The 16,769-nt window shown below is 47.6% G+C and overlaps 1 protein-coding gene across 4 annotated transcripts; it reads left to right on the top strand.

Annotated features, from left to right (window-relative positions):
* Positions 1-363: 363 nt before the first annotated feature.
* Positions 364-15,052, top strand: LOC120797937 (SLAIN motif-containing protein 1-like). 4 transcript variants are annotated; one of them, XM_040141746.1, is made up of 10 exons: positions 364-459; positions 3,118-3,254; positions 8,760-8,906; positions 9,539-9,658; positions 10,828-10,977; positions 12,201-12,554; positions 13,190-13,201; positions 13,780-13,929; positions 14,078-14,399; positions 14,507-15,052. In XM_040141746.1, the coding sequence occupies exons 1-10, from the start codon at positions 431-433 to the stop codon at positions 14,580-14,582; spliced, it is 1,497 nt and encodes a 498-aa protein (XP_039997680.1). In that variant the 5' UTR covers positions 364-430; the 3' UTR covers positions 14,583-15,052. The 4 variants fall into 4 exon arrangements, with proteins under 4 accessions (XP_039997680.1, XP_039997678.1, XP_039997679.1 ...); XM_040141744.1 differs by lacking the exon at positions 364-459 and adding an exon at positions 617-1,159; XM_040141745.1 differs by lacking the exons at positions 364-459; positions 13,190-13,201 and adding an exon at positions 617-1,159.
* The last annotated feature ends 1,717 nt before the right edge of the window (positions 15,053-16,769 follow it).

Here is a 16,769-nt window from a genome sequence, read left to right as displayed (position 1 = left end):
TGAAATTGCCCCTTTTTGCATTTTAACCAGTCTTCACACTCTCCCTGTTAATCTCGTACCGATTTGACAAGTCCAGGTCTAGACCTGGTCCAGACCTGGTCCAGAGTGGTTTCAGTACTAAACTTGCCCAAACCTGCTGACATGCAGGTTTCCCGTGTGGTGCTGTGACCAACCTTAGCCACAAGATGTCGCCGGATTAGCACAAATGTCGACCAGGTGTGTGTGTGTGTGTGCGCGCGCGCGTGCGGGCGGGCGCTAATTATAACACACCTATTTCTGCTTCGGAATAATTGAGTCATCACTCGACAGGATATTGATGAACGATTAGACCAAGTATATCTGCCTGAAACAAAGCGATAGAAACGATGACACGACCTGCGGGTCTACAGGTCTGAAACACGAATTAAATCCCACACGGGTCTTGATTTGGATGTCAGCCCGGAATGGTGTCTGCGACAGGTGCACTTCCTACCTGTAATCGGCCCTGTGGGTTGAGGTGGGAGGCGGAGGCTGGGGTGTGTGTGTGTGTGTGTGTGTGTGTGTGTGTGAGCGAGCGTGGGGGCGGAGCCACATCAGTCTCCCATTGGGTGAGCGTCCAGACAGGCGTACTAGACAGATTACTAGCGCTGCCGAATCCAGAAACCAGTCTGAGCGCGACCGGGGGAGCCCGGAGCTACCTGTCCGTCATTTCGGATCCAGACTGGAGGTGGGGCAGCGTTCTTTCCTGCATTGTGGGTCCGATGGAGGCAGCGGTACTGAACCCCGCCATAATGACGGAGGTGGACTGCAACAGCAACACCCTGAACGCCGAGCTGGAGGTGAAGAAGCTGCAGGAGCTGGTCCGGAAGCTGGAGCGGCAGAACGAGCAGCTGCGGACCCGGGCGAGCGGCCGCTCGGGCGGCCCGCCTGTGCCGCCTGCGTCCCCGGCGTGCGCACTCGGGAGCGCCGGCGGGTACCGCCTGCCCAGCCCGCTGCCCACCTTGCTGTGCCAGACGTCCTTGGGGTCATTCGCGCTCCCGGAGGAGCCTTTCGACTATCTCCGCCCGCACACCGCCGGGGATGGCGCGGAGGAGGACGGAGCGGAGCCGTCGGTTCTGGACGAGCTGGAGCTTTTGGACCTGGATTCTCTGTGCCGCTCGGATGAGTCCGATGAAACATGGTAACCGTCGAGTGTTTGTTTTCATTTCCAGCCAGTTGTTGCTCCTTTTGCAGTAGGTTTGAGTCACGAGCCTTGGATCCGAGGGGCCACATGTGTGATCCAGAGGATTGGCCTCGCTGGTTTTTACTGTCGGCTCCGTAACCAGCCGGTCCAGCCCCCCTTCGGGGCCAAAACAAGGCCACGCACCTTGGCAGTTGATCGGGGAGCTGAAAGGAGAGGCCACTTGTCATCAGGCCTGCGCCGAGCTGCCGTCCTCCCTCTTGTGTGGGGGGTCACACTCACATCCCGATGCCATTTGCTGGATGCTTTTACATTAGTGCCTTGCTCTACCCCTTGGGACAACACAGGGAATCAAACCCTGAACCGTGTCCGTGTCGTCCTCCTGAAGGCCACGATTTCTTTACCTTTGTGTCTGCTTTGCTTATTTCTTGGGAAACCCTGCAGGAAATGCTCCCAGACCCTGGTCTAAATCATTCTGACCTGTTATTGCTTGTCTCAAACATTTGAGGTGGTTGCAAAGAGACCGGATCAAATTGAGGAAGTGGAATTCTGCAGATTTTGTTTTTTTTGTTGTTGTTGTTGTTGCAACTTGCAGAAGTCGCCAGCTCCTGCAGACTCCCCAGCAGGAAGCCGCTTACTTTGAACAGCTGACAGTTTGTGTCAGAAATTGGGGCTGGAGCTAACAGCTGTTTTCATTAGCAACTATCTGACTGATTGGCCTTTCCAGTTGACCACTGAGCTGGCTGTCAGATGCTCCCAGTATAACTTGCCAGAGCCCGTAGTGGTGTCTTCAAATTGCTTTCTGTTTCACTCTTAACATCCATTTTTTGATTATTAGAAAATGCAGATGACTTTTCTGCCCCTCCCTAGACACAGGGAGAGGAGATATATATATATATCTCCTCTCCCTGTGTCTAGGAATAGTAACGTGTGTGTGTGTGTGTGTGTGTGTGTGTGTGTGTGTGTTCTGTCCCCCTCAGGTCAGGCTCTCACCTGATGTCGGTGCAGGGTTTAATCTATAATTCAGCTCCCCTCCTTCATGTTGCCCGCAGAGCAAAATCGTGGAGGAGGAGTTGGGGGCTGTCAGAACGATCTCTCTCCTCTTCCTTGATATCTCACAAGCTTAGCATCACCTTGAGCCGGGGGGGTGGGGGGTGGATCGGGATGAATCGGGATCTGTCAGTGACTGCACTGGGGAAGACCCCACTATTACTTTCATAGCACTCAAATCCTACAAATGTGTATAATGCAAAAAAAAAAAACAAAAAAAAAAACCAAGGTGTATTGGTCCTAAAATTGCATAAAGTTTGGTGATTGTTCCTTTATGTGGACTAGAGATGACCAAGGAATGGTGTAATTTCTACAGCTTGGATATATTCAATTTAGGGGAAATGAAGTACATGCTGCCATCCGGCAAGAGTCCTGCACGGACAGTGTCAGTACGTTCCCCATGAGAACAAAAAGAAAATGGCTACTTTCTGTGCAGTAACGGGGGCTGAAAAAGAGGAAGAGGATGTTTTTAATGGTGGAGTTTTTTTCCTTCCTGTCGTTGCCCCCTCGCCGCGGGACGTCAGCCCGCGTCTGATCGTCAGTAACGTTTGCCTCCAGCTGTCAAGCGGAATATCAGCACCTGGAATGAAAACACAAGCGCTCCTGAAAAATGAAGACCAACTGAGGAATCGTTTGGTTTTTTTTTTTTTCATGCCGGTTGGTCCAGCACCTCACCGAAATATCTCAACAACTATTCGACGGGTTGACATGAAACTTGGCGCAAACGTTCAAGTTCCCCGGAGGATAGATGCGAAAACCTTTGTTGATCCCCTGACGTTTCATCTGCCCCCCGCTGGCATGGCCGTGGACTCTTAGTCTTGGTCTCGACAGCCGTTTTTCCGAGCAGCAGTCAAGGCACATATTTGACCGTTCAGACTGTCAGCGTTTCAATCTGTTTCTCTTTCTAGGTTGTACGTGTCTTCAAAAGCCACAGAGTTTACAGGAAGCCCCCTCACACCTCTGCAGTGGTGCCGGCGGGCTCTGGACTGTCCCAGGTCAGAGGTGGAGGCCGCCAGGCTCTCGCTGTCCCTCCGACTGGAACAAGGTACAGATTTACAGGTTGTTTGTGTGCGGGTGGGGGTGGGGGTCCTAGATTGGAGCCCCCTTGGGGAGGTTGTGTTGTGCAGCAGAGGAGCTGACAACAGGACACAAACGCAGGGCGTAGATACGTCCGAGAGACCACTCCAGCCTCAGAGTGGTCCTAGGGTGTTTTAAAGTAAAAGCTGCTGTGCATCATCACATGGCTTTGCGCCTGAGGGACGCAAACTCGGCCATAGCACGACTGGGACTCGCTAAACGTAACAAGTGCGACCTGTTACGGGCACATCTGGAACGTACGGCTGTGCCCGCGAAAACAGATCACAGCAAGAAAATGCATTTGGGTGTTGGGTCTGAAAACGTAGCGCGGATTGTCCCAACCGCTGCCGCAGTGATTTTCCCGTGGCTGTAAAATCCAAGTGAAGTTTGTCTCAGGGATAAATATGACACAGTTTCATTTACTTGCACATTAATAAAACATAAAAGAGACTCCAGTTGGCAGCAGTGAAGAGATCATCTGAATCTTTTCCAAGGATATGTGTATTGTCTATCTTCACAAAACCTCAATAGTCTGTGCAGAACTTGCCTATAAAATCTAGGATTTTTAAAGGAAAATGTCTCTGGATTCTCTTTTTATGGGGCAAAAACAATTTCTGTCCTTAGATTTAAAGCCGGGGGGGGGGTCTTTATTTCTTTGCTCAGCAGATGCTCAGTCAGTCTGTGATAAAGGCCTCAAAAGACCAGAATGCAACGGGGGATGCAAGAGATATTCTGAGACGAGGTGAGGGTGAGTCTTAGAAATGTGAACCAGGAAGCTGCCACTAGAAGTAAGCGAATACAGCCCAAGCTGATTCGAACAAAGGTTCTGGCAAAATCCCCCCCATGAAGGTGGAACAGATAAAATCAATAATAATCAAACTGTAGGACGAAAATGTACAACACATAAAACCAGGTTGGTGGATTAACAGAAGAATGAGTCTGGTGTTTGGGTGTCGACTACATTGTGATGTCTTTTTTTTTTTTTTTTTTTTTTTGGATGGTGTCTTTGGGTTCAGCTGAAGGATTTAAGAGGTGAACTGCCGTTTGGATGGTGGGAGGGTGTAGGAGTTTCCTTCTGTGGAAAGAACGATGCTGGAAACATTTCAGATGTCGAGTTCAGACGCAGTCCAGTCTCTGGGCGCTCGTCACGATCCCCCTTCAATAATCTCTGCATTTTCTGTTGTTTTTTTTTTTTTTAACTAGTCTTGGATGTGATCTGCGTCGCTGGATGCCTGCTCCGTGGGATATTTAGATTTATTCCCCTTGCCGATGATTAGTTTTAGTCCTACCCCCGGTTTTCTGTTCCCTCACTCGTACACACTGAACCAGAGGCTGAGTCGGCAGATTAGTTTGCAGGGTGCTGCTCGCCTCCCGGCTGTTTTGGAAACTGATCTAAGCGGCTGTTCGATGTCCTGCCAAAAAAACATAGCTCACTTGCTCACAATCAGTTACCGTCTCGCACAACGCAAATCTTTGTCAGGAAGAACGGCTAAATTGTTACTGGTCTAGACTTCACGGCTTGGTGCTCCTGGAAGCAGCCTGGCATCAAGATTTATACAAACCCGAGTTTCGGACAGATGGTAGGAGCCCTTTTTTTTTTTTTTGTCATGTTTCAGTGATTCTCAGTGTGAACTGTAAAATTTCAGAGTCTAAAAAAGAAATTTCAAAACCGTTGTGCAAAAGCGAAAGGTGATTACAGTGTTTGGCCGCAAGGTTTTCATCTGCAGCAGTGATGTTTGGTAGGTTACTGCTGATTTCTGATATTCGCCTGTGGGGCAGTGGCCAATCAGTGAGCAGGGTTGGCAGCGCCTCACACCTGGAAGCTGCCCAGTGCAACCACAGTCTGATCCGTGGGCCAGTAAGCAGCTGAAGCCGGAGCGGTTGGTAGGTTAAATGCCTTGGCGGCAGCTCCTCACTGCCCCGACCCAGGTTTCTCCTGCTGGTCCCGGGCTCGAACGGGACAGCACTCCCCCATGTTCACACTAAGCAGAGATACTCTTCCCCCTCGGATCACCTTCATCACTACACTGCGACTAATGGGGATCAGCAGGACAGTAGGGCTCACACGCCTCATGGCGTTAAGCAGCTCAGCCCCGGGTCACCTGACCTGCGCGTCTCTTAGTTCAGCAAAGCCTCGCTGAAGAAGAGGAAGTGGTGGCAGAGCCCAAGAGAAACGGAGGAAACGGATTGGAGGAAGGGAAAGAGGCCGCAGAGCTTCCTCAAAAAAAAACATATCACCTGTCGTGGTTTCATGAATCGAGACGAGAGAAAATCAATTTTTTGTGTTAAGGCTGCATCTTGGCCTGCGTTCAGCGTCGTCATGGTTACCTCATGCACCTGAATCGACTTTTTAAAAATAGGTTTCATGTTTTGTTTTTTTTGTTTGTTTGTTTATTGACAGCCAACCTGGAAAAAGAGCAGATCAGGGGTTATCCATTCGGATGTCAGTGAGCTGGAGAAATCCTCCTCTGATCGATGAGTCTCTTTTGTAGACTTCTGTGTGTGTGTGTGTGTGTGTGTGTGTGTGTGAGACGAGGCCGAGCAGAGGGTGTGACGTGTGAATGCAAGCGACAGCTCCCACGGCCTCAGCTGAGCAGGAGGCTTAACACCCTGAAGCCTTTAATGAGAGGAGGTGGCGCTCGACCCACCTGCCGCTCTGCCTTCCCACGCTCAGAGAATAACTGCAGAAAATCCCGTTATTTTGAGAGGAAATGCGTTTTTCGTCTGGCCTCTCCTTTGCTGTTGTAGCTGAACGTTGTCTGGTGTGGTGGAGGCTTTCGAATGAGGCCAGGTGGAGGCCTGTGATGGCCGCACTGCCTACTGCTGACGGTGCTCGGGGGTTCACTGCGTTCGCTCACATTCGCTAGCACCGTTAGCCCTGCTGGAAGCGATGCGCTACAGACTCGACCAAAGAAAATCTAAGAATCTTCAGATGTCGCAGTCCTGTTTACGCCTTTCGACTGATGGGGAATCGCCCTGGGAAGTGCAGTGCAAAGCCGCGGGGATTCGTACGACGCCTGTTGCGCGTCTGCCCGTCCTGGCAACGGGATCCTATTGTGTGTTGCTGGAGGGGTCGTAAAGCCCCCCAGGGCAAATTTGAGATTTTCAGGCTATTAAAACAACATTTACTTGACTCGAAATGCCAAAGAATTCAGAGTCCGGCCCCAAAAATGCCACCGACATGAATGAAACGGCCTTAATCAAGGCGCGCGACCCTGCCTGTTGTGTGGCTCTGAGGATGGAGGTGTCAGTCAGTCTAGAGCTCTGGTCCAGACTAAAATATCCCAACAGCTATCAGCTGGATTATCCTGCAGTTTGGTTCAGACAGTTTCAGGGTTTTTGACTGTTGGTTGGACATAAAAAGCAAGTCCTTTTTTTCCCCCCATAGAAAAAATGCCAAACATTCACCGGTTCCAGGTTCTCAAATATGAAGACTGGCTGCTTTTCTCTGTTTTTGTACCATTGTGAACTGAATGTCTTTGGATTTCTGGCTGCCGGTCGGACAAAACAAGTAATTGGAAGACGTCACCTGGGGCCTCAGGAAATTTCCACCAGCACTTTTCACTATTTCTGGACATTTTTATGAAACAAACAATGAATCAGTTAATGGAGAAAATATCTCAAATCGTTAGTTGCAGCCCTAGTGTCAGTTAAACCAGTAACGTGATATGTGGAGAAACGTGTGATTGTTGAACATCTCAGTCCAACACCACGGGCGTTAAAATGTTACTATAACAGCCGTCTCCATTCTAGGGAGGCTTTCCAAGAGATTTTGGAACCCGGCTCTGAGCAGATTTGGTTTATTTTTTGGGTTTTTTTTTTTTCCTCAGCCAGTTCTTCCACACCGAACTGGGAAAACCATCTCTTTGGGGACCTGGTTTTGTGCACGGGGGCAGCGTCATGCTACCCCGTGCCCACGTACTTTTTACCCAGGTCTGGTGCCGCAGTCTTTTGTCCAGTATCCGACTCGTCCCGGTCCTCTCGAGGTTGCTCCAGCTGTGCAGCTTGTTGCGTCAGAGGCGGTGAACCTTCAGTCTGCGCGCTAATGGTCCTCGGCTGGAGCCCGTGCATCGCGTAAAGCTGCAGAGGAATCCTCCCACCAGCTTGCCCCCCCCCCCCAACGCCGAGGTAGAGCACAGTGAAATGGAGAGCTGTTCCCATGGAAACCGTTTACATGAAAGGAATCCAACCCCCTTTTGTAGCTAAGTGGCTCATATTCACATTGACGGGTAACGCAGAAAAAACCCTCTTCCTGCATCTTTGGGTGGATGCAGGCTTCAGTAACACACCGTGTCTCTTTCTCTCCTTCACACACACACACACACACACACACACACTATTTAATATGCGATGTACAAGGCCGCACATTTTTATTCATCTTTGTTCCCTAGATATTGACTGTGTATTCATATCACAGATGCTTCAGACCAGTGGAAGTTTCTTCTCTGCATCTATGAATAGAAACTGAGGTGTGTGTGTGTGTGTGTGTGTGTGTGTGTGTGTAGACAGTTGCAGTGTATGAGCAGCTCTGTTGTGTTGAATACAGCTTTGTCCTGGGTGCTGAGCACATGTGGAGCTGTTGAATAGAGCAATTGGTGACAGACACAGTACTGGTGAGGTAACTGTCCTCTGCTGCCCTCTGAGATGTCTCTCTCTCTCTCTCTGTCTCTCCCTCTGTCTGTCTGTCTGTCTCTCCCTCCCTCTGTCTGTCTCTAGTTTCAGTTATGGAGGCAGCATCAGGAGGTTTATTGTAAGAAATATTGTCAGTGGCGTACAGATTTTAAAATCGCAGTGAAACAAACACGTTCTTCAATATGCGAAGAGAAAAAAAAATCCTTTTTTAAGTTGTAATGGATTAAATCTGGTGACCGTCTGAACATCTGTATCATCTGCAGAATGACACCTCACTGACACAAGGACAATGGAAAGGAAGGGTTTGACTTATTGTGAAGCTTTTTCAGTATTTTAATAGCAATACATCATATCAGTATTAATAGATGATGCTGACAGTATTCTGTGTTTCTTAATGTAAACCAAATGTCTTAGTTCAACTTACTCTGACTTCCTTACCCTGCCTGTTACTTACTGAAGATAAATCTTCATTAAAACAGGTCACAAATAGATAGATTCATTCTTTTCTTTTTTCCTAAAACAGCTGGGCAACTCTAGCTGTCAGCAAACTGGTCGGGGAATATTTTCAGCTGCAGATTAATCCACATGTGGTGCTCCAGTGAGTGTTTATGGCAGCAGGACTGCGTGTGTGGGATGGACTCAAATAAAATACAGTTCCCAGGGTTCTCTGTAAGGACCACAAAGGTCACCCAGGGTAGTGGTTTGTGTGTGTTATCTTATGCATTTTGCATCGGGTGGTGTAGTTTAAATATTGTATATGAAGTTTATTACACATCAAGGAAGTCAAGACATTTGACTCTGATTTATTGATCTCTTCAAATGATCTCTGCTGCCTCCTCAGTCTCCAGGTGGCGTAGCTCCCTGTCCAGCCCCTCCCCGTCCTCCTCCTCCCCCGGCCCTCCCCTGAGTCAGCTCGCCGGACTGTCTCCCATCGGCGTGCCGCCTTCAGCCAAGCCCTGTTCCACCCCCCAGTCGTCTGAGAGACACGGTAACCAGGCGAAAGGAACATTTCTCCCTTTGTAAAACCTGAGAGGGGTTTTTTGTTTTTTTTTCTTTTTCTTTTTAAACGTACATGGGCAGTTAACTCTGCTCAGGAACAGCATATGTGCTTTAAATGAGCCTTCCAGAGGCAAAAAAGACACATCACAGAATAATGATATTAACGTGTGACGTGTCTGACACATATACAATATCTCACTTTCCACATATTTACAGCAGTTTTACAGAATTTTACACTTACACTAGTTTTTGTATTATAAATATAGCAAACACGAGACTGGCCTGAGCTTAGTTATGTTTCAGTTATGCATGGCCAGAAATTAAATGGATTATGTTTGTTTATGCAGGTTAGTGGAGGCTAATGACAGAATTTGGTGGTCTTGTCACACCACTCACTCTTACTTTTGTCTTATTTAACCTGAAAGACGTTTGAGACCTTGAGGTTTAACTCAACCTTCTAGCTCTAGAGCAGCATTTGCATAAATGGAAACTCCTCCAATCTGCAGCTTCTATTTTATTTTATTTTTTGTTGTTGTTGTTGCTAAAAACTCAACTGTTTCCCATCTTTCTACCCTCCTCGGGACCATCCATCCCTCCATTCTCCCTCCCTCCCTTCCTCAGCTCCGTCCCTCTCCTCCCCGCTCCACCCAGTCCTCCATCGGACGCTGAGTCCCGTAGGGAGGGAGCTCTCCCCTGTAGCTGAGAGGACTCCCACGTTCCTCCCTCATCCGGCCAGCCGAAGTAAGAAGCTTTCTCCAACACTCCGTCTTCCCTTTATGTCTAATTTTCATATAAAACCTTAAATTCAATACTTGACACTTACAGAAAGTGTAAGGGTTCAGACACTCAGAATAGAACTGGACCATCCACAGGCTGTTAATATATTATTTCAACTGTGTTTTCATGGACGTCGCGGGAGTAAGAGAAGGTATTTTTGTAGCAGCTTCAGGCTGCGGCTTCAGTTGCAGCCGCCACGGCCATTTTGAGATGCAGCGCCGCTCGTTGCTCATTTATCTCTCACTGTATTTTCCCGCCAGAGTTGTTTGGTTTTATGTCTGAGGGCGAGCGTGTGACAGATTCACGGGAATTATTAGTGACGGGGGGAAAAAAACTAATGTTCCAGACGCGGCAGAGGGCAAAGCTGCAGGGAACGAGAGGGGCCACTTCGGAGTCCCGTTGGGCCCCGAAGTGACGGGGTTCCTTTCTTGTGCCTCTCAGAGCGGCAGAGTCCAACTGCCGAGGGGCCCCGCCGGCGGCTTTTTGCCTCGGGCTCAACTCCATGACGGTGCTGGTCAAAACAGCAGCATGGCATCAATAAGCCCAGGCCTACTTTTTTGCTTATTGGTTCTTTTTAGATATCCCGTTTGCCGTTCCGAATATAAACTCACTTTTATCTATCTGCATCCTTTGTATGTCACCAGTATGAGATTATGTTATTCAGGGCCACAGCCAGGATTTTAAAAATACTGAGTATTTAAATTTGTATTCATTCATATAACCGTTCAGCTGTCTCCCTACATCGTGGTATAAGTGTTGTTTCAAAGTCTTCTTTACGCTGTCAGGTACATAATTACGGTGGACAATATCACATCTAATAAATATTGTTTAATTTCGTTTTGAGCCGAGCCTCTCTGATAACAATTCTGCCTCGTTGGCGCGTAATAGGCTGTAATTCTCAGAGCCAAGTATCCCCCTGCGTTGGTTTGGATCCTTCATCTTTATGTAGAGGACACTCAGGGGGCTCGAGGGGCTGTTCTCACGCCTCGGCTGCCAAAACTGAACGTGGCTGAGCAGCGCGGTGACGGTCTCGTTTGTGTAACACCCCAGTTGCGTGAGAACTGAGCCCGGAAAGGTAAAACCAGGTCCGGGAGAAGTTGATGGTGAGTCGAGCTGTTTTGTTTTTCTTTAAGGCCGCAGCCTCAGACGATCAGCCCTCAGTCCCCAGTCATCCATGGACAGCGACCTCGGGGCCTCAGAGGCAGAAGAGGACTCCATCACTCTGGGATACAAGCTGCAAGACCTCACCGACGTCCAGGTTATGGCCCGGCTGCAGGAGGAGAGTAAGTCTTTTACTCAGCTTAGGTTCAAACGGAAGGAAGAGAGCGAGAGCGAGAGAGAAGGGGCAGTAGTTCTGCAGTCGTCTGGCTCTGACCGTTGAGATTACACATGTCTAATGACAGTGTTTCCGTCTCCAGGGAGGCTCTTGTTCTGAGACGTAGTGTACAATTAAACCTCTCGACTGCAGGGAAGTTAGACCCCGGCATGCCGACTGTATTGTTCTTTATTTTAGGCCCGTGGTTCCCGAACCGGGGCGTGAACCTGGTCGAATTAGACCATTTTCAAAGCAGACGTTTTGACTTGTCCATGGCAGATCTGACGTTGTTAATTGCTGCGTTGCATTACAATAACTGGAGAGAAAGCAATTGTTAATAGTTATTCCTTCCAACTGTGTGAAGAAGGCGTATGAACTGGATTCATTTGCTAAATAGCAAAGGAACGGGAGCTCAGATACTAGCAGCCTATCAAGGTTCAGGTTAGAGGGATGGCGTACATCTGGTCTAAATGACTGCGTGTGTGCGAGTGCGTGAAACGTCTCAAATCTGTCGCGCTCTCGTCCCTGAAGCGAGTTAACGGTTCATTAAAAGTGACATAAAGTTAAGCTGGAGCATGCACCAAAACAAGCCAAAGCCTAACTGCTTTTTCCGGAGCTTTTAAAACCGCATTCCCCTCAAAGTCAGCCGATGAAGACTATGTGATACGGTTGAAAGCTCTGGAAAAAGCTAGTAAGTCGACCCTCAGTTGGGCTTGTTGTAGTTGGTCAAATATGAACGTTCATGCATGAGATACGTCTGAGCAAAGACCATATGAGGAAGACCAGAACGCATGAAGGTTCTATATCCAGCCTGGGAGCCTGTTACTGCTACAGACTAAGACTGAATTTAACGAGTGATCTCAAACACGTCTTTGGCTCACCTGCACTTCAGATGGACAAAATCTAGTCAAAATCATTTCAGAACATTGAGGTGAAAACGGATTTCATGTGGTGTTCAGGCTGGTACTGTCAGGTCTCTGTGTCATTGTCTGCCAATTCACTTCTTCCGCTGTCCATCTGTCTCTATTGCCCCCCCCCCTTTCTAATATTTTAACAAATGGCCCCAGATCTCAGAGCTCATCGCTACTTCAGCTTCATTAACCCCAGGAGGTGATGATTGTGTCGATGTGTGTGTCTGTGTGTGTGTGTGTGTGTGTGTTGCACGCTCGTCCTCACATCTCCCTCCCCCAGGTCTAAGGCAGGACTACGCCAGCACGTCGTCCATCCTGGCCAACCGCCGCAGCCAGAGCTTCACCTTCCAGCTCAGCCAGCTCAGCGCCGGCCCCGACCTGGAGGAGGAAGACGAGGAGGACGACGAAGACTACGGCCTCCTGCCCCCGCCGCAGCCGCGCCTCACCCGCCTGCCGCACTCCCACACCTTCTCCAGCATCCGAGACTGGCGAAGAAGCTCCACTTCCCTCTCCACCCCTCCTTCCACCCCTCCGTACCCTTCCGCCGGGTTCGCCTTTCAACCTCAGCCCCAAACCCAGCCACTGGGACTGGGACTGGGACTGGGACTGGGCAGCCTCTGCGCACCAGGATCCGGTGAGAAAAGAGACTTGTACCGTTGTCTATTTGCCTGTAGGGATTGTTTTCTTTGTTTCAAGTAGATAACAAAGTGCAAGTCTGTTTATTCTGCTTCTCTAATCGGTGCTCTTCCTCGATGTGCAGAGATTATGACCCAACTACAAACTTTCCTTCAAGCGAGGGATTACGGTTTGGTTTACCGACAAAATGCTAATATACTTGTAAAATGCAACCTATCAGATTTTGTCAGGGATACGACGACACACCTGTTTAATGTTTTCACCGCCCACCAACCTTTTTATCAAGACGGAGACGGGCATTCCCTGTCTGACAGGAAAAAAAATTTAGAAAATTGAATCTAAATACTCGAAAACGTAATCATATGAACAATCAGGTTTTTGTTTTTGTTAATAACATAAATTGAAAGAAGATTTCAAGAATACAAGATACCGCTGAAATCACCACTTCTTAGCATAACAGGAGTGAGGTAGAAACCTTAGACAGAACAGAAATAAACCACCGTCAGCACTAATGCGTTATCTCTGTGTTTCTGTGTTTTTTGTACGTGCAATGTTTATGTGTGTATTTGTACACGTGTATCTGTGTATGTTGTCGGCCGTGTTGTTCTGGGGAAACTTCGCCGCGGCGTCCAGCCGAATTTGAGAGTAAGTCCACGCCGTTTTCCACTTGATGAAAAATACAGTTTGATACTTAACTTAACAACTGTTGAAATATTTTTGAATATTAATCCAGCTTTTCTTGTGACCGAACACAATTTCAAAACGCTTCCTTTAAATCCATCGATTGATTCTTTCATAAACGTCTTGGCTCCTCAACTCTCACGTTTCGAGACGGATCCCGTCTTCGCTCTGGAATCACGCGCCCGGGCCCCAGACTGACCCACGCTGACGCTCTAACCACTTAATAATAACTCTCGTCTAAGCCTCTTGTACAACTGGTCTTAAAGCTCTCAGCCTGGCGTGTTTCCGGTGGGAGGCGAGAGAGAGAGAGTTTGATGGGATTAGAGTTAGGACATCTGACTGTGGGGGGGGGGCTCCTGTACGTGCCCGTCTTTAAAGGGCTGGAGGTGTAATAAGAGAACAGGCCTGACTATACAACAACACACGAACTTGTTTTCTGTTCTCTAACCCTTTGTGATGTAGGACGACTAAAGGTTGGGTCTATCCTGACGCGTCGTGTGTGTATTTTTTTTGTCTTTGTGTGTGTCCTGCGTCTCTGTTAGATAAGCTGCGGAGGAGTATGCCTAACCTTGTCAGAGCTCCCAGCATGCCCAGTGTGCCCGCTCCAGCCAGTCTCAGTTCTTCCCCTTCTTTGCTTCGTAACAGCCAGAGTTTCGACTCGTCCAGCGGGCTGGCTCGCCTGCAGTCCTCCAGTAAGATGCTGCTTTTCTTTTGCTTCATGTAACTTTGAATGGAACTTTATCCACACGATACATTTCATAATAATAACAAAGAGCATTCCGCTGATTTGAGTTTTTCCTTTCTGCTTGTACATCCGTTATTCCCGCCTTTACCCTCCAGTCCCCTCCCCGGGCCAGCTTCAAAACAGGGTCCAGAGCGTCGGAAACTTCTCCTCCTTGTCAAGGCCAACGCTGAAGGCCACAGCCTACGTCAGCCCCACCATCAAGGGCTCGGCCTCCGCGCCGACCTCCACCGGCCTCCAGTCTCTGAACAGCGGCGGCGGGGTCGGCAGCGGAATCCCGCTGCTCAGTAAACCGGCCGGCGGAGGGGGGGCGCCCGCCTCCGCCCCGAGCACCCCCCGCAGCGGCCTGCCTCGTCCCGCCTCCTTTGTGGGCACCGCGGGCTCCGTCCCCCGCAGCAAAGTGGCCCAACCAGCGCGAAGGTAAACACCTGTATACAGCAACGGTACCTTGTTCCATTGTTTTTGCCACTTGGGCTCCGTACATATCCCTTATTTCAGCCCCGATCCTTGTTCCTCTTTTCCCTCAGTTTACTGACGCCTCCAAAGAGCTTGTCCACCCTCAGTGCCCTTCGTGACGGCACCTGGAGAGACGGCTGCTACTGACGAACGGACGAGCCGGTGGCAGTGGCACCCCGCTGGCTGGGGTGACGCACTACACCTCGACATGGTTTTTTTTTTTTTGTGCCGGACGCCGACGGGGTTTGACCAAAAAGTAACTGCTAAGACGACCTTAAATCTGAGATCCCGCAAAGAACAGTCAGACGTTAGAACAGCTTGAGGGTCTTCGCAAGAACTGATCTCTGATGCCATCCCTTCGATTCTATGCAGAATTCCTTTGGGGAAGGCGGGTTTTTTTTTTTTAATTCTGGATTTGACTGTATATGCGTGTCAGGTTTCATTTCACTGACAGCTTCACACGCGTCGCCTGACCAGTTTGGTCCGTGCCAAGGAGGGGAGTTGTTCCCGGTTGCGCTCGTGCAATAAAACCGCTGGCTGTGAGGTCCCAGTAATACTAACCTGCTGAAGAGGGCTGCCAGTTTTTATGAAATGAGCCTCACAATAGCGTATTTATTTATATATTTATTTTAGGTAAGAAAAAAAGAAACTTTTTTTTTTTTTTTTTTTGACTAATCAGGTCTTTGCCCTCTGGCAACAAGCGCCAATGATGCTGCTAAAATTTAATCAGTCCCTCTTAGTTTGGGCACATTTGGTGTAATTTTTACAAGCAAGACATTAAAGTATGTATTTGTGTACAAAGCTAACTTAAGTGTGCGTACATATATATATATTGATGCAATATTCCTGAATTTTAAATGTGAATCTTGACCAAAATGAAAATGTCTGAATGTGTTTACAAAAATTGTCTCACCCTGGCCTCACAAAACTTTGTACATACTAACACTTTAAAATTGTTTAACGACCTATAAGGAAACTGTTGTTGTTGCACTTTGTATAAATCTCTGAATTTGCCGATATTTTTATGTTTTGTTTACTAATGTTTGCACTTCTTTTACATTCGATCTTCTGGTGTATGGAAAAAAAAACAACTGTTAATAATAATTATACACGGCATAATGTAGCACCCTTTGTTTGTAATACTTAACTGGTGTTTTTAAATGACCATTAACATGGCACACTTCACAAAACCGTGGTACTTTTGTTACTGTGATGGACTGAATGAGTGAAACGTTTTAATAAAAACACACTGAATTACAGATGTCTTTTCCCTCATCACTTTACATTGAATAGAAACCTGCAACTCTTAACTATAACCAGTCAACCAGTTTATATTATAAACTGCCTTCATTTTAACGTTATTTAACTTATTTCCTTAACGACAAAAACTTATTTTAATGTCCTGCAGTCTTTCTGCAGGAATGCCCGCTTGTCTTCAGTGTGTAAACCACACTGAGCTGTTTGAAATTTTGCCACTAGGTGGCGTCACAAAATTGAGAAAGCCCAACCCTGTCTGTGATGCTGTCACCCCATCAGCCACACCGTTAAAATTGGGTGCCGGTTTTAATATTGTTGTGGCCGAACACTGTGTACACATCAGTGTGTGACAAGCTGCGGTGGGCTTCCCACGTTTCCTGATGCCACCAAGTGGCAGAATTTCAAATAGCCCCGTGGCCCCGTGTGGTTTTGACACCAAAGACGCCAAATTCCAACAGACAAGTCAAACCTTTTTTAAAATGTTCATGAAAACAAGGGTATCGGTAGGTCCATGTCATGTGTAACTGACTGCGACTGTATATTTATAATGTCACACTCTGATGTGTAATACAATGGTTGGATAAATGTATGGAGGATGAAAAATCCCTTTTTCATCAAGGAATCAAAACATAACATAAATAAATACTGCAAAATAAACGTAAATATATAATTCAACCATTATATTTTATTTATTTTAGTATATATTTAAAAAAATAACACATTTACAAATAATTGCTTACATACTGAAATGCATATATGTGATTATAAATACAAATAAACATCTTTATACATTTATATATTTCTACATGCATACAGCGGCCGGTTTATGTAAGGGATAAGGTCTAACAAGTTGTACTTGTACTTGTCGTACCATGATTGTGGTGGATGATGTAGGAGCCACCTGATGCAAAGCAGAATCTAAGGTAGAGAGATGAAAATAAGTGAGCAACTAATTGCATAGTTGTGAGTTGTGATCAATAGATAAACAAACAGATGCAGAAATTGTGAAATAGAACAGTGTGGTAGTGGTTCAAACCCAAAATGTCTGGGATTCCTGTGCTCATAGATGCGTACAAG

Source organism: Xiphias gladius, chromosome 13 (genome assembly GCF_016859285.1).
Source record: "Xiphias gladius isolate SHS-SW01 ecotype Sanya breed wild chromosome 13, ASM1685928v1, whole genome shotgun sequence".
NCBI lineage: Eukaryota > Metazoa > Chordata > Actinopteri > Istiophoriformes > Xiphiidae > Xiphias > Xiphias gladius.
Note: the sequence above shows the minus strand (reverse complement) of the source record. Positions and strands in the feature narration are given on the sequence as shown.